Source organism: Oncorhynchus gorbuscha, linkage group LG01 (assembly GCF_021184085.1).
Source record: "Oncorhynchus gorbuscha isolate QuinsamMale2020 ecotype Even-year linkage group LG01, OgorEven_v1.0, whole genome shotgun sequence".
In the NCBI taxonomy this organism is placed as follows: Eukaryota; Metazoa; Chordata; class Actinopteri; order Salmoniformes; family Salmonidae; genus Oncorhynchus; species Oncorhynchus gorbuscha.
The window spans coordinates 105,374,098-105,395,347 of record NC_060173.1 but is presented as its reverse complement, the minus strand read 5'-3'; the positions used below and the strand labels follow the sequence as shown (position 1 = coordinate 105,395,347).

At 49.8% G+C, this 21,250-nt stretch overlaps 1 protein-coding gene across 2 annotated transcripts in view; it reads left to right on the top strand.

Annotated features, from left to right (window-relative positions):
- The window catches only part of kcnh3 (potassium voltage-gated channel, subfamily H (eag-related), member 3), a 248,801-nt gene that overhangs the window by 140,563 nt on the left and 86,988 nt on the right, over positions 1-21,250 (top strand). For both annotated transcript variants that reach the window (XM_046369023.1, XM_046369033.1), the window contains one exon: positions 1-49. This exon is cut by the window's left edge and continues 91 nt beyond it. In XM_046369023.1, coding sequence (XP_046224979.1) covers positions 1-49 — 49 coding nt within the window. The remainder of the gene's footprint in view (positions 50-21,250) is intronic.

The window sequence follows — 21,250 nt, the reverse complement described above, 5'->3', positions numbered from 1 at the left end:
GTCTGGACACCTGCAGAAACAGGACAAGAGCAAGATCAAACTCAACAATGCAAGTCACCCTATTACGCACAGACACCCTACACACACACCTTGCCTTGACAGCTTAGTGTCCAACCACATGTCAAGGATCGCTACAAGGACACACCCAACACACACACCTTGCCTTGACAGCTTAGTGTCCAACCACATGTCAAGGATTGCTACATGGACACACCCAACACACACACCTTGCCTTGACAGCTTAGTGTCCAACCACATGTCAAGGATTGCTACATGGACACACACAACACACACACCTTGCCTTGACAGCTTAGTGTCCAACCACATATCAAGGATCGCTACAAGGTCATTGAGTACGTTTGCTTTGAGGAACTCAATCTACAAAATCCAGTCCCTCCTGTCCCAGCCACTTTCATATGTATCTATAGAAATGGGTTTGGGCCAGTAATGGAGGACAGAGAGAGGTGACTTCACACCAGATGGGCTGAAGGTTGTTGGATCCGACTGAGCAGGTTCTCCTTGACTTTAGTGAAAAAAGCCTTGTGTTTGTTATTCCGTTCATGTAGACATTTAATTGAATTGAATTGAATTTAAACCTTTATTTAACTAGGCAAGTCAGTTAAGAACAAATTCTTATTTACAATGACGGCCTACCAGAAGGCAAAAGACCTCCTGTGGGGACGGGGGCTGGGATTAAAAATAAACAAACAAAATATAAATATAGGACAAAAACACACATCACGACAAGAGAGACAACCCAACACTACATAAAGAGAGACCTAAGACAACAACATAGCAAGGAAGCAACACATGGCAACACAGCATGGTAGCAACACAACTTGACAACAACATGGTAGCAGCATAACATGACAACAATATGGTAGCAACACAACATGGTAGCAGCATAACATGACAACAATATGGTAGCAACACAACATGGTAGCAGCATAACATGACAACAATATGGTAGCAACACAACATGGTAGCAGCATAACATGACAACAATATGGTAGCAACACAACATGGTAGCAGCATAACATGACAACAATATGGTAGCAACACAACATGGTAGCAGCATAACATGACAACAATATGGTAGCAACACAACATGGTAGCAGCATAACATGACAACAATATGGTAGCAACACAACATGGTAGTAGCACTAAACATGGTACAAACACAGTCAACAGCACAATGGACAAGAAGGTAGAGAGAATAATTCATCATGCAAAGCAGCCACAACTGTCAGTAAGAGTGTCCATGATTGAGTCTTTGAATGAAGAGATGGAGATAAAACTGTCCAGTTTGAGTGTATTGTTGCAGCTCGTTCCAGTCGCTAGTTGCAGCGAACTGAAAAGACGAGCGACCCAGGGATGTGTGTGCTTTAGGGACCTTTAACAGAATGTGGCTGGCAGAACAGTTTTTCCTGTTCAGGTCAGGAAAACCCCCAGACACAAAGTATGTTGAATTTTACATGTTGCTATTATCCTAAATCCTGTTGTTGATGTGTCTCTCTCTCCTCACTCCTCCAGAACATGTTGTTGACGTGTCTCTCTCTCCTCACCCCCCCAGAACATGTTGTTGATGTCTCTCTCTCTCCTCACCCCTCCAGAACATGTTGTTGACGTGTCTCTCTCTCTCCTCACCCCTCCAGAACATGTTGTTGATGTGTCTCTCTCTCTCCTCACCCCTCCAGAACATGTTGTTGATGTCTCTCTCTCCTCACCCCTCCAGAACATGTTGTTGATGTCTCTCTCCTCACCCCTCCAGAACATGTTGTTGATGTGTCTCTCTCTCCTCACCCCTCCAGAACATGTTGTTGATGTGTCTCTCTCTCCTCACCCCTCCAGAACATGTTGTTGATGTGTCTCTCTCTCCTCACCCCTCCAGAACATGTTGTTGATGTGTATCTCTCTCCTCACCCCTCCAGAACATGTTGTTGATGTGTATCTTTCTCCTCACCCCTCCAGAACATGTTGTTGATGTGTCTCTCTCTCCTCACCCCTCCAGAACATGTTGTTGATGTGTCTCTCTCTCCTCACTCCTCCAGAACATGTTGTTGACGTGTCTCTCTCTCCTCACCCCTCCAGAACATGTTGTTGATGTGTCTCTCTCTCCTCACCCCTCCAGAACATGTTGTTGATGTGTCTCTCTCTCTCCTCCCCTCCAGAACATGTTGTTGATGTGTCTCTCTCTCCTCACCCCTCCAGAACATGTTGTTGATGTGTCTCTCTCTCCTCACCCCTCCAGAACATGTTGTTGATGTGTCTCTCTCTCCTCACCCCTCCAGAACATGTTGTTGATGTGTCTCTCTCTCCTCACCCCTCCAGAACATGTTGTTGATGTCTCTCTCTCCTCACCCCTCCAGAACATCTCTCTCTCCTCACCCCTCCAGAACATGTTGTTGATGTGTCTCTCTCTCCTCACCCCTCCAGAACATGTTGTTGATGTGTCTCTCTCTCCTCACCCCTCCAGAACATGTTGTTGATGTGTCTCTCTCTCCTCACCCCTCCAGAACATGTTGTTGATGTGTCTCTCTCTCCTCACCCCTCCAGAACATGTTGTTGATGTGTCTCTCTCTCCTCACCCCTCCAGAACATGTTGTTGATGTGTCTCTCTCCTCACCCCTCCAGAACATGTTGTGATGTGTCTCTCTCTCCTCACCCCTCCAGAACATGTTGTTGATGTCTCTCTCTCCTCACCCCTCCAGAACATGTTGTTGATGTGTCTCTCTCTCCTCACCCCTCCAGAACATGTTGTTGATGTCTCTCTCTCCTCACCCCTCCAGAACATGTTGTTGATGTGTCTCTCTCCTCACCCCTCCAGAACTCTCCTCACCCCTCCAGAACATGTTGTTGATGTGTCTCTCTCTCCTCACCCCTCCAGAACATGTTGTTGATGTCTCTCTCCTCACCCCTCCAGAACATGTTGTTGATGTGTCTCTCTCTCCTCACCCCTCCAGAACATGTTGTTGATGTGTCTCTCTCTCCTCACCCCTCCAGAACATGTTGTTGATGTCTCTCTCCTCACCCCTCCAGAACTCTCTCTCTCCTCACCCCTCCAGAACATGTTGTTGATGTGTCTCTCTCTCCTCACCCCTCCAGAACATGTTGTTGATGTGTCTCTCTCTCCTCACCCCTCCAGAACATGTTGTTGATGTGTCTCTCTCTCCTCACCCCTCCAGAACATGTTGTTGATGTCTCTCTCTCTCCTCACCCCTCCAGAACATGTTGTTGATGTGTCTCTCTCTCCTCACCCCTCCAGAACATGTTGTTGATGTGTCTCTCTCTCCTCACCCCTCCAGAACATGTTGTTGATGTGTCTCTCTCTCCTCACCCCTCCAGAACATGTTGTTGATGTGTCTCTCTCTCCTCACCCCTCCAGAACATGTTGTTGATGTCTCTCTCTCCTCACCCCTCCAGAACATGTTGTTGATGTCTCTCTCCTCACCCCTCCAGAACATGTTGTTGCTGTGTCTCTCTCTCTCTTCACCCCTCCAGAACATGTTGTTGATGTCTCTCTCCTCACCCCTCCAGAACATGTTGTTGATGTCTCTCTCCTCACCCCTCCAGAACATGTTGTTGATGTCTCTCTCCTCACCCCTCCAGAACATGTTGTTGATGTCTCTCTCCTCACCCCTCCAGAACATGTTGTTGATGTGTCTCTCTCTCCTCACCCCTCCAGAACATGTTGTTGATGTGTCTCTCTCTCCTCACTCCTCCAGAACATGTTGTTGACGTGTCTCTCTCTCTCCTCACCCCTCCAGAACATGTTGTTGATGTCTCTCTCCTCACCCCTCCAGAACATGTTGTTGATGTGTATCTCTCTCCTCACCCCTCCAGAACATGTCGTTGATGTGTCTCTCTCTCCTCACTCCTCCAGAACATGTTGTTGACGTGTCTCTCTCTCCTCACCCCTCCAGAACATGTTGTTGATGTGTCTCTCTCTCCTCACCCCTCCAGAACATGTTGTTGATGTGTCTCTCTCTCCTCACCCCTCCAGAACATGTTGTTGATGTGTCTCTCTCTCCTCACTCCTCCAGAACATGTTGTTGACGTGTCTCTCTCTCCTCACCCCTCCAGAACATGTTGTTGATGTGTCTCTCTCTCCTCACTCCTCCAGAACATGTTGTTGACGTGTCTCTCTCTCCTCACCCCTCCAGAACATGTTGTTGATGTCTCTCTCCCTCTCCTCACCCCTCCAGAACATGTTGTTGATGTGTCTCTCTCTCCTCACCCCTCCAGAACATGTTGTTGATGTGTCTCTCTCTCCTCACCCCTCCAGAACATGTTGTTGACATGTCTCTCTCTCCTCACCCCTCCAGAACACGTGTCTCTCTCTCCTCACCCCTCCAGAGCATGTTGTTGATGTCTCTCTCTCCTCACCCCTCCAGAACATGTTGTTGATGTCTCTCTCTCCTCACCCCTCCAGAACATGTTGTTGCTGTGTCTCTCTCTCTCCTCACCCCTCCAGAACATGTTGTTGATGTGTCTCTCTCTCTCCTCACCCCTCCAGAACATGTTGTTGATGTCTCTCTCTCTCCTCACCCCTCCAGAACATGTTGTTGATGTGTCTCTCTCTCCTCACCCCTCCAGAACATGTTGTTGATGTGTCTCTCTCTCCTCACCCCTCCAGAACATGTTGTTGATGTGTCTCTCCTGTCTCCTCACCCCTCCAGAACATGTTGTTGACGTGTCTCTCTCTCCTCACCCCTCCAGAGCATGTTGTTGATGTCTCTCTCTCCTCACCCCTCCAGAACATGTTGTTGATGTCTCTCTCCTCACCCCTCCAGAACATGTTGTTGATGTCTCTCTCCTCACCCCTCCAGAACATGTTGTTGATGTGTCTCTCTCTCCTCACCCCTCCAGAACATGTTGTTGACGTGTCTCTCTCTCCTCACCCCTCCAGAACATGTTGTTGATGTGTCTCTCTCTCCTCACCCCTCCAGAACATGTTGTTGATGTGTCTCTCTCTCCTCACCCCTCCAGAACATGTTGTTGATGTGTCTCTCTCTCCTCACTCCTCCAGAACATGTTGTTGACGTGTCTCTCTCTCCTCACCCCTCCAGAACATGTTGTTGATGTGTCTCTCTCTCCTCACTCCTCCAGAACATGTTGTTGACGTGTCTCTCTCTCCTCACCCCTCCAGAACATGTTGTTGAACATGTTGTTGTCTCTCTCTCCTCACCCCTCCAGAACATGTTGTTGATGTGTCTCTCTCTCCTCACCCCTCCAGAACATGTTGTTGATGTGTCTCTCTCTCCTCACCCCCTCCAGAACATGTTGTTGATGTGTCTCTCTCTCCTCACCCCTCCAGAACATGTTGTTGACGTGTCTCTCTCTCCTCACCCCTCCAGAACATGTTGTTGATGTGTCTCTCTCTCCTCACCCCTCCAGAACATGTTGTTGACGTGTCTCTCTCTCCTCACCCCTCCAGAGCATGTTGTTGATGTCTCTCTCTCCTCACCCCTCCAGAACATGTTGATGTGATCTCTCTCTCCTCACCCCTCCAGAACATGTTGTTGCTGTGTCTCTCTCTCTCCTCACCCCTCCAGAACATGTTGTTGATGTGTCTCTCTCTCCTCACCCCTCCAGAACATGTTGTTGATGTGTCTCTCTCTCCTCACCCCTCCAGAACATGTTGTTGATGTGTCTCTCTCTCCTCACCCCTCCAGAACATGTTGTTGACGTGTCTCTCTCTCCTCACCCCTCCAGAACATGTTGTTGATGTGTCTCTCTCCTCACCCCTCCAGAACATGTTGTTGACGTGTCTCTCTCTCCTCACCCCTCCAGAGCATGTTGTTGATGTCTCTCTCTCCTCACCCCTCCAGAACATGTTGTTGATGTCTCTCTCCTCACCCCTCCAGAACATGTTGTTGATGTCTCTCTCCTCACCCCTCCAGAACATGTTGTTGACGTGTCTCTCTCTCCTCACCCCTCCAGAACATGTTGTTGATGTGTCTCTCTCTCCTCACCCCTCCAGAACATGTTGTTGATGTGTCTCTCTCTCTCCTCACCCCTCCAGAACATGTTGTTGATGTGTCTCTCTCTCCTCACCCCTCCAGAACATGTTGTTGATGTGTCTCTCTCTCCTCACCCCTCCAGAACATGTTGTTGATGTGTCTCTCTCTCCTCACTCCTCCAGAACATGTTGTTGATGTGTCTCTCTCTCCTCACCCCTCCAGAACATGTTGTTGATGTGTCTCTCTCTCCTCACCCCTCCAGAACATGTTGTTGATGTCTCTCTCTCCTCACCCCTCCAGAACATGTTGTTGATGTGTCTCTCTCTCTCCTCACCCCTCCAGAACATGTTGTTGACGTGTCTCTCTCTCCTCACCCCTCCAGAACATGTTGTTGACGTGTATCTCTCTCCTCACCCCTCCAGAACATGTTGTTGATGTGTCTCTCTCTCCTCACCCCTCCAGAACATGTTGTTGACGTGTCTCTCTCTCCTCACCCCTCCAGAGCATGTTGTTGATGTCTCTCTCTCCTCACCCCTCCAGAACTCTCTCTCCTCACCCCTCCAGAACATGTTGTTGATGTGTCTCTCTCTCCTCACCCCTCCAGAACATGTTGTTGATGTGTCTCTCTCTCCTCACCCCTCCAGAACATGTTGTTGATGTGTCTCTCTCTCCTCACTCCTCCAGAACATGTTGTTGACGTGTCTCTCTCTCCTCACCCCTCCAGAACATGTTGTTGATGTGTCTCTCTCTCCTCACTCCTCCAGAACATGTTGTTGATGTGTCTCTCTCTCCTCACCCCTCCAGAACATGTTGTTGATGTCTCTCTCCCTCTCCTCACCCCTCCAGAACATGTTGTTGATGTGTCTCTCTCTCCTCACCCCTCCAGAACATGTTGTTGATGTGTCTCTCTCTCCTCACCCCTCCAGAACATGTTGTTGATGTCTCTCTCTCTCCTCACCCCTCCAGAACATGTTGTTGATGTCTCTCTCTCCTCACCCCTCCAGAACATGTTGTTGATGTGTCTCTCTCTCCTCACCCCTCCAGAACATGTTGTTGATGTCTCTCTCCTCACCCCTCCAGAACATGTTGTTGATGTGTCTCTCTCTCCTCACCCCTCCAGAACATGTTGTTGATGTGTCTCTCTCCTCACCCCTCCAGAACATGTTGTTGATGTGTCTCTCTCTCCTCACCCCTCCAGAACATGTTGTTGATGTGTCTGATGTGTCTCTCCTCACCCCTCCAGAACATGTTGTTGATGTGTCTCTCTCTCCTCACCCCTCCAGAACATGTTGTTGATGTGTCTCTCTCTCCTCACCCCTCCAGAACATGTTGTTGATGTGTCTCTCTCTCCTCACCCCTCCAGAACATGTTGTTGATGTGTCTCTCTCTCCTCACCCCTCCAGAACATGTTGTTGATGTGTCTCTCTCTCCTCACCCCTCCAGAACATGTTGTTGATGTGTCTCTCTCTCCTCACCCCTCCAGAACATGTTGTTGATGTGTCTCTCTCTCCTCACCCCTCCAGAACATGTTGTTGATGTGTCTCTCTCTCCTCACCCCTCCAGAACATGTTGTTGATGTGTCTCTCTCTCCTCACCCCTCCAGAACATGTTGTTGATGTGTCTCTCTCTCCTCACCCCTCCAGAACATGTTGTTGATGTCTCTCTCCTCACCCCTCCAGAACATGTTGTTGATGTGTCTCTCTCTCCTCACCCCTCCAGAACATGTTGTTGATGTGTCTCTCTCCTCACCCCTCCAGAACATGTTGTTGATGTCTCTCTCTCCTCACCCCTCCAGAACATGTTGTTGATGTGTCTCTCTCTCCTCACCCCTCCAGAACATGTTGTTGATGTCTCTCTCTCCTCACCCCTCCAGAACATGTTGTTGATGTGTCTCTCTCTCCTCACCCCTCCAGAACATGTTGTTGATGTGTCTCTCTCTCCTCACCCCTCCAGAACATGTTGTTGACGTGTCTCTCTCTCCTCACCCCTCCAGAACATGTTGTTGATGTGTCTCTCTCTCCTCACCCCTCCAGAACATGTTGTTGATGTCTCTCTCTCCTCACCCCTCCAGAACATGTTGTTGATGTGTCTCTCTCTCCTCACCCCTCCAGAACATGTTGTTGATGTCTCTCTCCTCACCCCTCCAGAACATGTTGTTGATGTCTCTCTCCTCACCCCTCCAGAACATGTTGTTGACGTGTCTCTCTCTCTCCTCACCCCTCCAGAACATGTTGTTGATGTCTCTCTCCTCACCCCTCCAGAACATGTTGTTGATGTGTCTCTCTCTCCTCACCCCTCCAGAACATGTTGTTGATGTGTCTCTCTCTCCTCACCCCTCCAGAACATGTTGTTGATGTCTCTCTCCTCACCCCTCCAGAACATGTTGTTGACGTGTCTCTCTCTCCTCACCCCTCCAGAACATGTTGTTGACGTGTCTCTCTCTCCTCACCCCTCCAGAACATGTTGTTGATGTGTCTCTCTCTCCTCACCCCTCCAGAACATGTTGTTGATGTCTCTCTCTCCTCACCCCTCCAGAACATGTTGTTGATGTCTCTCTCTCTCCTCACCCCTCCAGAACATGTTGTTGATGTGTCTCTCTCTCCTCACCCCTCCAGAACATGTTGTTCCAGAACATGTTGTGATGTCTCTCTCTCCTCACCCCTCCAGAACATGTTGTTGATGTCTCTCTCCCTCTCCTCACCCCTCCAGAACATGTTGTTGATGTGTCTCTCTCTCCTCACCCCTCCAGAACATGTTGTTGATGTGTCTCTCTCTCCTCACCCCTCCAGAACATGTTGTTGATGTGTCTCTCTCTCCTCACCCCTCCAGAACATGTTGTTGATGTGTCTCTCTCTCCTCACCCCTCCAGAACATGTTGTTGATGTGTCTCTCTCTCCTCACCCCTCCAGAACATGTTGTTGATGTCTCTCTCCTCACCCCTCCAGAACATGTTGTTGATGTGTCTCTCTCTCCTCACCCCTCCAGAACATGTTGTTGATGTGTCTCTCTCTCCTCACCCCTCCAGAACATGTTGTTGATGTCTCTCTCTCCTCACCCCTCCAGAACATGTTGTTGATGTGTCTCTCTCTCCTCACCCCTCCAGAACATGTTGTTGATGTGTCTCTCTCTCCTCACCCCTCCAGAACATGTTGTTGATGTGTCTCTCTCTCCTCACCCCTCCAGAACATGTTGTTGATGTGTCTCTCTCTCTCCTCGTGTCTCTCCTCACCCCTCCAGAACATGTTGTTGATGTGTCTCTCTCTCCTCACCCCTCCAGAACATGTTGTTGATGTGTCTCTCTCTCCTCACCCCTCCAGAACATGTTGTTGATGTGTCTCTCTCTCCTCACCCCTCCAGAACATGTTGTTGATGTGTCTCTCTCTCCTCACCCCTCCAGAACATGTTGTTGATCCAGAACATGTCTCTCTCTCCTCACCCCTCCAGAACATGTTGTTGATGTGTCTCTCTCTCCTCACCCCTCCAGAACATGTTGTTGATGTGTCTCTCTCTCCTCACCCCTCCAGAACATGTTGTTGATGTCTCTCTCCTCACCCCTCCAGAACATGTTGTTGATGTGTCTCTCTCTCCTCACCCCTCCAGAACATGTTGTTGATGTCTCTCTCCTCACCCCTCCAGAACATGTTGTTGATGTCTCTCTCTCCTCACCCCTCCAGAACATGTTGTTGATGTGTCTCTCTCTCCTCACCCCTCCAGAACATGTTGTTGATGTCTCTCTCTCTCTCCAGAACTCACCCCTCCAGAACATGTTGTTGATGTGTCTCTCTCTCCTCACTCCTCCAGAACATGTTGTTGACGTGTCTCTCTCTCCTCACCCCTCCAGAACATGTTGTTGATGTCTCTCTCCCTCTCCTCACCCCTCCAGAACATGTTGTTGATGTGTCTCTCTCTCCTCACCCCTCCAGAACATGTTGTTGATGTGTCTCTCTCTCTCCTCACCCCTCCAGAACATGTTGTTGATGTGTCTCTCTCTCTCCTCACCCCTCCAGAACATGTTGTTGATGTCTCTCTCTCCTCACCCCTCCAGAACATGTTGTTGATGTGTCTCTCTCTCCTCACCCCTCCAGAACATGTTGTTGATGTGTCTCTCTCTCCTCACCCCTCCAGAACATGTTGTTGATGTCTCTCTCTCCTCACCCCTCCAGAACATGTTGTTGATGTGTCTCTCTCTCCTCACCCCTCCAGAACATGTTGTTGATGTCTCTCTCCTCACCCCTCCAGAACATGTTGTTGATGTGTCTCTCTCTCCTCACCCCTCCAGAACATGTTGTTGATGTGTCTCTCTCTCCTCACCCCTCCAGAACATGTTGTTGATGTGTCTCTCTCTCCTCACCCCTCCAGAACATGTTGTTGACGTGTCTCTCTCTCCTCACCCCTCCAGAACATGTTGTTGATGTCTCTCTCCCTCTCCTCACCCCTCCAGAACATGTTGTTGATGTGTCTCTCTCTCCTCACCCCTCCAGAACATGTTGTTGATGTGTCTCTCTCCTCACCCCTCCAGAACATGTTGTTGATGTGTCTCTCTCTCCTCACCCCTCCAGAACATGTTGTTGATGTGTCTCTCTCTCCTCACCCCTCCAGAACATGTTGTTGATGTCTCTCTCTCCTCACCCCTCCAGAACATGTTGTTGATGTCTCTCTCCTCACCCCTCCAGAACATGTTGTTGATGTGTTTCTCTCTCCTCACCCCTCCAGAACATGTTGTTGATGTGTCTCTCTCTCCTCACCCTCCTCCAGAACATGTTGTTGACGTGTCTCTCTCCAGAACATGTTGTTGATGTGTCTCTCTCTCCTCACCCCTCCAGAACATGTTGTTGATGTGTCTCTCTCTCCTCACCCCTCAGAACAGAACATGTTGTTGATGTGTCTCTCTCTCTCCTCACCCCTCCAGAACATGTTGTTGACGTGTCTCTCTCTCCTCACCCCTCCAGAACATGTTGTTGATGTGTCTCTCTCTCCTCACCCCTCCAGAACATGTTGTTGATGTGTCTCTCTCTCCTCACCCCTCCAGAACATGTTGTTGATGTGTCTCTCTCTCCTCACCCCTCCAGAACATGTTGTTGATGTCTCTCTCTCCTCACCCCTCCAGAACATGTTGTTCCTTCTCTCTCTCACCCCTCCAGAACATGTTCATGTGTCTCTCTCTCCTCACCCCTCCAGAACATGTTGTTGATGTGTCTCTCTCTCCTCACCCCTCCAGAACATGTTGTTGATGTGTCTCTCTCTCCTCACCCCTCCAGAACATGTTGTTGATGTCTCTCTCCTCACCCCTCCAGAACATGTTGTTGATGTGTATCCTCTCTCTCACCCCTCCAGAACATGTTGTTGATGTGTCTCTCTCTCCTCACCCTCCAGAACATGTTGTTGATGTGTCTCTCTCTCCTCCCCTCCAGAACATGTTGTTGATGTGTCTCTCTCTCTCACCCTCCAGAACATGTTGTTGATGTGTCTCTCTCTCCTCACCCCTCCAGAACATGTTGTTGATGTGTCTCTCTCTCCTCACCCCTCCAGAACATGTTGTTGATGTGTCTCTCTCTCCTCACTCCTCCAGAACATGTTGTTGATGTGTCTCTCTCTCCTCACCCCTCCAGAACATGTTGTTGATGTGTCTCTCTCTCCTCACCCCTCCAGAACATGTTGTTGATGTGTCTCTCTCTCCTCACCCCTCCAGAACATGTTGTTGATGTGTCTCTCTCTCTCCTCCAGAACATGTTGTTGACGTGTCTCTCTCTCCTCACCCCTCCAGAACATGTTGTTGATGTCCATCTCTCTCTCTCTCCTCACTCCCTCCAGAACATGTTGTTGATGTGTCTCTCTCTCCTCACCCCTCCAGAACATGTTGTTGATGTGTCTCTCTCTCCTCACCCCTCCAGAACATGTTGTTGATGTCTCTCTCTCCTCACCCCTCCAGAACATGTTGTTGATGTCTCTCTCCTCACCCCTCCAGAACATGTTGTTGCTGTGTCTCTCTCTCCTCACCCCTCCAGAACATGTTGTTGACGTGTCTCTCTCTCCTCACCCCTCCAGAACATGTTGTTGATGTGTCTCTCTCTCCTCACCCCTCCAGAACATGTTGTTGACGTGTCTCTCTCTCCTCACCCCTCCAGAGCATGTTGTTGATGTCTCTCTCTCCTCACCCCTCCAGAACATGTTGTTGATGTCTCTCTCCTCACCCCTCCAGAACATGTTGTTGATGTCTCTCTCCTCACCCCTCCAGAACATGTTGTTGACGTGTCTCTCTCTCCTCACCCCTCCAGAACATGTTGTTGATGTGTCTCTCTCTCCTCACTCCTCCAGAACATGTTGTTGACGTGTCTCTCTCTCCTCACCCCTCCAGAACATGTTGTTGATGTGTCTCTCTCTCCTCACTCCTCCAGAACATGTTGTTGACGTGTCTCTCTCTCCTCACCCCTCCAGAACATGTTGTTGATGTGTCTCTCTCTCCTCACTCCTCCAGAACATGTTGTTGATGTGTCTCTCTCTCCTCACCCCTCCAGAACATGTTGTTGATGTCTCTCTCTCACCCCTCCTCACCCCTCCAGAACATGTTGTTGATGAACATCTCTCTCTCCTCACCCCTCCAGAACATGTTGTTGATGTGTCTCTCTCTCCTCACCCCTCCAGAACATGTTGTTGACGTGTCTCTCTCTCCTCACCCCTCCAGAACATGTTGTTGATGTGTCTCTCTCTCCCCTCCAGAACATGTTGTTGATGTCTCTCTCCTCACCCCTCCAGAACATGTTGTTGACGTGTCTCTCTCTCCTCACCCCTCCAGAACATGTTGTTGATGTCTCTCTCTCCTCACCTCCCTCACCCCTCCAGAACATGTTGTTGATGTCTCTCTCCTCACCCCTCCAGAACATGTTGTTGATGTGTCTCTCTCTCCTCACCCCTCCAGAACATGTTGTTGACGTGTCTCTCTCTCCTCACCCCTCCAGAACATGTTGTTGATGTCTCTCTCTCCTCACCCCTCCAGAACATGTTGTTGATGTGTCTCTCTCTCCTCACCCCTCCAGAACATGTTGTTGATGTGTCTCTCTCTCCTCACCCCTCCAGAACATGTTGTTGATGTCTCTCTCTCCTCACCCCTCCAGAACATGTTGTTGATGTGTCTCTCTCTCCTCACCCCTCCAGAACATGTTGTTGATGTCTCTCACTTCTCACCCCTCCAGAACATGTTGTTGATGTCTCTCTCTCCTCACCCCTCCAGAACATGTTGTTGATGTCTCTCTCCTCACCCCTCCAGAACATGTTGTTGATGTGTCTCTCTCTCCTCACCCCTCCAGAACATGTTGTTGATGTGCTCTCTCCTCACCCTCCAGAACATGTTGTTGACCTCCGTGTCCATCTCTCTCTCTCTCCTCACTCCTCCAGAACATGTTGTTGATGTCTCTCTCTCTCCTCACCCCTCCAGAACATGTTGTTGATGTGTCTCTCTCTCCTCACTCCTCCAGAACATGTTGTTGATGTGTCTCTCTCTCCTCACTCCTCCAGAACATGTTGTTGACGTGTCTCTCTCTCCTCACCCCTCCAGAACATGTTGTTGATGTGTCTCTCTCTCCTCACTCCTCCAGAACATGTTGTTGACGTGTCTCTCTCTCCTCACCCCTCCAGAACATGTTGTTGATGTGTCTCTCTCTCCTCACTCCTCCAGAACATGTTGTTGACGTGTCTCTCTCTCCTCACTCCTCCAGAACATGTTGTTGATGTCTCTCTCCCTCTCCTCACCCCTCCAGAACATGTTGTTGATGTGTCTCTCTCTCCTCACCCCTCCAGAACATGTTGTTGATGTGTCTCTCTCTCCTCACCCCTCCAGAACACATGTCTCTCTCTCCTCACCCCTCCAGAACATGTTGTTGACGTGTCTCTCTCTCCTCACCCCTCCAGAACATGTTGTTGATGTCTCTCTCTCCTCACCCCTCCAGAACATGTTGTTGATGTCTCTCTCCTCACCCCTCCAGAACATGTTGTTGATGTCTCTCTCCTCACCCCTCCAGAACATGTTGTTGATGTGTCTCTCTCTCTCCTCACCCCTCCAGAACATGTTGTTGATGTGTCTCTCTCTCTCCTCACCCCTCCAGAACATGTTGTTGATGTGTCTCTCTCTCTCCTCACCCCTCCAGAACATGTTGTTGATGTGTCTCTCTCTCCTCACCCCTCCAGAACATGTTGTTGATGTGTCTCTCTCTCCTCACCCCTCCCCCTCCAGAACATGTTGTTGATGTGTCTCTCTCTCCTCACCCCTCCAGAACATGTTGTTGACGTGTCTCTCTCTCCTCACCCCTCCAGAGCATGTTGTTGATGTCTCTCTCTCCTCACCCCTCCAGAACATGTTGTTGATGTCTCTCTCCTCACCCCTCCAGAACATGTTGTTGATGTCTCTCTCCTCACCCCTCCAGAACATGTTGTTCGTGTCTCTCTCTCCTCACCCCTCCAGAACATGTTGTTGATGTGTCTCTCTCTCCTCACCCCTCCAGAACATGTTGTTGATGTGTCTCTCTCTCCTCAGTCCCCTCCAGAACATGTTGTTGATGTGTCTCTCTCTCCTCACCCCTCCAGAACATGTTGTTGACGTGTCTCTCTCTCCTCACCCCTCCAGAACATGTTGTTGATGTGTCTCTCTCTCCTCACCCTCCAGAACATGTTGTTGATGTGTCTCTCTCTCCTCACCCCTCCAGAACATGTTGTTGATGTGTCTCTCTCTCCTCACCCCTCCAGAACATGTTGTTGATGTGTCTCTCTCCTCACCCCTCCAGAACATGTTGTTGATGTGTCTCTCTCCTCTCCAGAACATGTTGTTGATGTGTCTCCTCTCCTCACCCCTCCAGAACATGTTGTTGACGTGTCTCTCTCTCCTCACCCTCCAGAACATGTTGTTGACGTGTCTCTCTCTCCTCACCCCTCCAGAACATGTTGTTGATGTGTCTCTCTCTCCTCACCCCTCCAGAACATGTTGTTGATGTGTCTCTCTCTCCTCACCCCTCCAGAGCATGTTGTTGATGTCTCTCTCTCCTCACCCCTCCAGAACATGTTGTTGATGTCTCTCTCCTCACCCCTCCAGAACATGTTGTTGAACATGTTCTCGTGTCTCTCTCCTCACCCCTCCAGAACATGTTGTTGACGTGTGTCTCTCTCTCCTCACCCCTCCAGAACATGTTGTTGATGTGTCTCTCTCTCCTCACCCCTCCAGAACATGTTGTTGATGTGTCTCTCTCTCCTCACCCCTCCAGAACATGTTGTTGACGTGTCTCTCTCTCCTCACCCCTCCAGAACATGTTGTTGATGTGTCTCTCTCTCCTCACCCCTCCAGAACATGTTGTTGATGTCTCTCTCTCCTCACCTCCAGAACATCTCTCTCTCTCCTCACCCCTCCAGAACATGTTGTTGATGTCTCTCTCCTCACCCCTCCAGAACATGTTGTTGATGTCTCTCTTCTCCTCACCCCTCCAGAACATGTTGTTGATGTCTCTCTCCTCACCCCTCCAGAACATGTTGTTGATGTGTCTCTCTCTCCTCACCCCTCCAGAACATGTTGTTGATGTCTCTCTCCTCACCCTCTCTCTCTCCTCACCCCTCCAGAACATGTTGTTGATGTCTCTCTCTCCTCACCCCTCCAGAACATGTTGTTGATGTGTCTCTCTCTCCTCACCCCTCCAGAACATGTTGTTGATGTCTCTCTCTCCTCACCCCTCCAGAACATGTTGTTGATGTCTCTCTCTCCTCACCCCTCCAGAACATGTTGTTGATGTCTCTCTCCTCACCCCTCCAGAACATGTTGTTGATGTGTCTCTCTCTCCTCACCCCTCCAGAACATGTTGTTGACGTGTCTCTCTCTCCTCCCCTCCAGAACATGTTGTTGATGTGTCTCTCTCTCCTCACCCCTCCAGAACATGTTGTTGATGTGTCTCTCTCTCCTCACCCCTCCAGAACATGTTGTTGATGTGTCTCTCTCTCCTCACTCCTCCAGAACATGTTGTTGACGTGTCTCTCTCTCCTCACCCCTCCAGAACATGTTGTTGATGTGTCTCTCTCTCCTCACCCCTCCAGAACATGTTGTTGATGTCTCTCTCTCCTCACCCCTCCAGAACATGTTGTTGATGTGTCTCTCTCTCCTCACCCCTCCAGAACATGTTGTTGATGTCTCTCTCTCCTCACCCCTCCAGAACATGTTGTTGATGTCTCTCTCTCCTCACCCCTCCAGAACATGTTGTTGATGTGTCTCTCTCTCCTCACCCCTCCAGAATATGTTGTTGATGTGTATCTCTCTCCTCACCCCTCCAGAACATGTTGTTGATGTGTCTCTCTCTCCTCACCCCTCCAGAACATGTTGTTGATGTGTCTCTCTCTCCTCACTCCTCCAGAACATGTTGTTGACGTGTCTCTCTCTCCTCACCCCTCCAGAACATGTTGTTGATGTGTCTCTCTCTCCTCACTCCTCCAGAACATGTTGTTGATGTGTCTCTCTCTCCTCACCCCTCCAGAACATGTTGTTGACGTGTTTCTCTCTCCTCACCCCTCCAGAACATGTTGTTGATGTGTCTCTCTCTCCTCACCCCTCCAGAACATGTTGTTGACGTGTCTCTCTCTCTCCTCACCCCTCCAGAACATGTTGTTGATGTGTCTCTCTCTCCTCACCCCTCCAGAACATGTTGTTGACGTGTCTCTCTCTCCTCACCCCTCCAGAACATGTTGTTGATGTGTCTCTCTCTCCTCACCCCTCCAGAGCATGTTGTTGATGTCTCTCTCTCCTCACCCCTCCAGAACATGTTGTTGATGTCTCTCTCCTCACCCCTCCAGAACATGTTGTTGATGTCTCTCTCCTCACCCCTCCAGAACATGTTGTTGACGTGTCTCTCTCTCCTCACCCCTCCAGAACATGTTGTTGATGTCTCTCTCCCTCTCCTCACCCCTCCAGAACATGTTGTTGATGTCTCTCTCTCTCTCCTCACCCCTCCAGAACATGTTGTTGATGTGTCTCTCTCTCCTCACCCCTCCAGAACATGTTGTTGATGTCTCTCTCCTCACCCCTCCAGAACATGTTGTTGATGTGTCTCTCTCTCCTCACCCTCCAGAACATGTTGTTGATGTGTCTCTCTCTCCTCACCCCTCCAGAACATGTTGTTGATGTCTCTCTCCTCACCCCTCCAGAACATGTTGTTGACGTGTCTCTCTCTCCTCACCCCTCCAGAACATGTTGTTGATGTCTCTCTCCCTCTCCTCACCCCTCCAGAACATGTTGTTGATGTGTCTCTCTCTCCTCACCCCTCCAGAACATGTTGTTGATGTGTCTCTCTCTCCTCACCCCTCCAGAACATGTTGTTGATGTGTCTCTCTCTCCTCACCCCTCCAGAACATGTTGTTGATGTGTCCATCTCTCTCCTCACCCCTCCAGAACATGTTGTTGATGTGTCTCTCTCCTCACCCCTCCAGAACATGTTGTTGATGTGTCTCTCTCTCTCCTCACCCCTCCAGAACATGTTGTTGATGTGTCTCTCTCTCCTCACCCCTCCAGAACATGTTGTTGATGTCCATCTCTCTCTCTCCTCACCCTCCAGAACATGTTGTTGATGTGTCTCTCTCTCTCTCACTCCTCCAGAACATGTTGTTGATGTGTCTCTCTCTCCTCACCCCTCCAGAACATGTTGTTGATGTGTCTCTCTCTCCTCACCCTCCAGAACATGTTGTTGATGTGTCTCTCTCTCCTCACCCCTCCAGAACATGTTGTTGATGTGTCTCTCTCTCCTCCCCCTCCAGAACATGTTGTTGACGTGTCTCTCTCTCCTCACCCCTCCAGAACATGTTGTTGACGTGTCTCTCTCTCCTCACCCCTCCAGAACATGTTGTTGATGTCTCTCTCTCCTCACCCCTCCAGAACATGTTGTTGATGTCTCTCTCCTCACCCCTCCAGAACATGTTGTTGATGTCTCTCTCCTCACCCCTCCAGAACATGTTGTTGATGTGTCTCTCTCTCCTCACCCCTCCAGAACATGTTGTTGATGTCTCTCTCTCTCTCCTCACCCCTCCAGAACATGTTGTTGATGTGTCTCTCTCTCCTCACCCCTCCAGAACATGTTGTTGACGTGTCTCTCTCTCCTCACCCCTCCAGAACATGTTGTTGACGTGTCTCTCTCTCCTCACCCCTCCAGAGCATGTTGTTGATGTCTCTCTCTCCTCACCCCTCCAGAACATGTTGTTGATGTCTCTCTCCTCACCCCTCCAGAACATGTTGTTGATGTGTCTCTCTCTCCTCACCCCTCCAGAACATGTTGTTGATGTGTCTCTCTCTCCTCACCCCTCCAGAACATGTTGTTGATGTGTCTCTCTCTCCTCACCCTCCAGAACATGTTGTTGATGTGTCTCTCTCTCCTCACCCCTCCAGAACATGTTGTTGATGTGTCTCTCTCTCCTCACCCCTCCAGAACATGTTGTTGACGTGTCTCTCTCTCCTCACCCCTCCAGAACATGTTGTTGATGTGTCTCTCTCTCCTCACCCCTCCAGAACATGTTGTTGATGTGTCTCTCTCTCCTCACCCCTCCAGAACATGTTGTTGATGTCTCTCTCTCCTCACCCCTCCAGAACATGTTGTTGATGTGTCTCTCTCTCCTCTCCCCTCCAGAACATGTTGTTGATGTGTATCTCTCTCCTCACCCCTCCAGAACATGTTGTTGATGTGTCTCTCTCTCCTCACCCCTCCAGAACATGTTGTTGATGTGTCTCTCTCTCCTCACTCCTCCAGAACATGTTGTTGACGTGTCTCTCTCTCCAGAACATGTTGTTGATGTGTCTCTCTCTCCTCACCCCTCCAGAACATGTTGTTGATGTGTCTCTCTCTCCTCACTCCTCCAGAACATGTTGTTGACGTGTCTCTCTCTCCTCACCCCTCCAGAACATGTTGTTGATGTGTCTCTCTCTCCTCACTCCTCCAGAACATGTTGTTGACGTGTCTCTCTCTCCTCACCCCTCCAGAACATGTTGTTGATGTGTCTCTCTCTCCTCCCCTCCAGAACATGTTGTTGATGTGTCTCTCTCTCCTCACCCCTCCAGAACATGTTGTTGACGTGTCTCTCTCTCCTCACCCCTCCAGAACATGTTGTTGATGATGTGTCTCTCTCTCCTCACCCCTCCAGAACATGTTGTTGATGTCTCTCTCTCCTCACCCCTCCAGAACATGTTGTTGATGTCTCTCTCTCCTCACTCCCTCCAGAACATGTTGTTGATGTGCCTCTCTCTCCTCACCCCTCCAGAACATGTTGTTGATGTGTCTCTCTCTCCTCTCTTCCCTCCAGAACATGTTGTTGATGTGTCTCTCTCTCTCCTCACCCCTCCAGAACATGTTGTTGACGTGTCTCTCTCTCCTCACCCCTCCAGAACATGTTGTTGATGTCTCTCCTCACCCCTCCAGAACATCTGATGTCTCTCTCCTCACCCCTCCAGAACATGTTGTTGATGTCTCTCTCCTCACCCCTCCAGAACATGTTGTTGACGTGTCTCTCTCTCCTCACCCCTCCAGAACATGTTGTTGATGTGTCTCTCTCTCCTCACCCCTCCAGAACATGTTGTTGACGTGTCTCTCTCTCCTCACCCCTCCAGAACATGTTGTTGATGTGTCACCCCTCTCTCTCCTCACCCCTCCAGAACATGTTGTTGACGTGTCTCTCTCTCCTCACCCCTCCAGAACATGTTGTTGATGTGTCTCTCTCTCCTCACCCCTCCAGAACATGTTGTTGACGTGTCTCTCTCTCCTCACCCCTCCAGAACATGTTGTTGATGTGTCTCTCTCTCCTCACCCCTCCAGAACATGTTGTTGATGTCTCTCTCTCCTCACCCCTCCAGAACATGTTGTTGATGTGTCTCTCTCTCTCCTCACCCCTCCAGAACATGTTGTTGACGTGTCTCTCTCTCCTCACCCCTCCAGAACATGTTGTTGATGTCTCTCTCTCCTCACCCCTCCAGAACATGTTGTTGATGTCTCTCTCCTCACCCCTCCAGAACATGTTGTTGATGTCTCTCTCCTCACCCCTCCAGAACATGTTGTTGATGTGTCTCTCTCTCCTCACCCCTCCAGAACATGTTGTTGATGTGTCTCTCTCTCCTCACTCCTCCAGAACATGTTGTTGACGTGTCTCTCTCTCCTCACCCCTCCAGAACATGTTGTTGATGTGTCTCTCTCTCCTCACTCCTCCAGAACATGTTGTTGATGTCTCTCTCTCCTCACCCCTCCAGAACATGTTGTTGATGTGTCTCTCTCTCCTCACCCCTCCAGAACATGTTGTTGACGTGTCTCTCTCTCCTCACCCCTCCAGAACATGTTGTTGATGTGTCTCTCTCTCCTCACCCCTCCAGAACATGTTGTTGATGTCTCTCTCTCCTCACCCCTCCAGAACATGTTGTTGATGTGTCTCTCTCTCCTCACCCCTCCAGAACATGTTGTTGACGTGTCTCTCTCTCCTCACCCCTCCAGAACATGTTGTTGATGTCTCTCTCTCCTCACCCCTCCAGAACATGTTGTTGATGTGTCTCTCTCTCCTCACCCCTCCAGAATATGTTGTTGATGTGTATCTCTCTCCTCACCCCTCCAGAACATGTTGTTGATGTGTCTCTCTCTCCTCACCCCCTCCAGAACATGTTGTTGATGTGTCTCTCTCTCCTCACTCCTCCAGAACCGTGTCTCTCTCTCCTCACCCCTCCAGAACATGTTGTTGATGTGTCTCTCTCTCCTCACCCCTCCAGAACATGTTGTTGATGTGTCTCTCTCACCCCCTCACCCCTCCAGAACATGTTGTTGATGTGTCTCTCTCTCCTCACCCCTCCAGAACATCCAGAACATTTTGTTGATGTCTCTCTCTCCTCACCCCTCCAGAACATGTTGTTGATGTGTCTCTCTCTCTCCTCACCCCTCCAGAACATGTTGTTGACGTGTCTCTCTCTCCTCACCCCTCCAGAACATGTTGTTGATGTCTCTCTCTCCTCACCCCTCCAGAACATGTTGTTGATGTGTCTCTCTCTCCTCACCCCTCCAGAACATGTTGTTGATGTGTATCTCTCTCCTCACCCCTCCAGAACATGTTGTTGATGTGTCTCTCTCTCCTCACCCCTCCAGAACATGTTGTTGATGTGTATCTCTCTCCTCACCCCTCCAGAACATGTTGTTGATGTGTCTCTCTCTCCTCACCCCTCCAGAACATGTTGTTGATGTGTCTCTCTCTCCTCACTCCTCCAGAACATGTTGTTGATGTGTCTCTCTCTCCTCACTCCTCCAGAACATGTT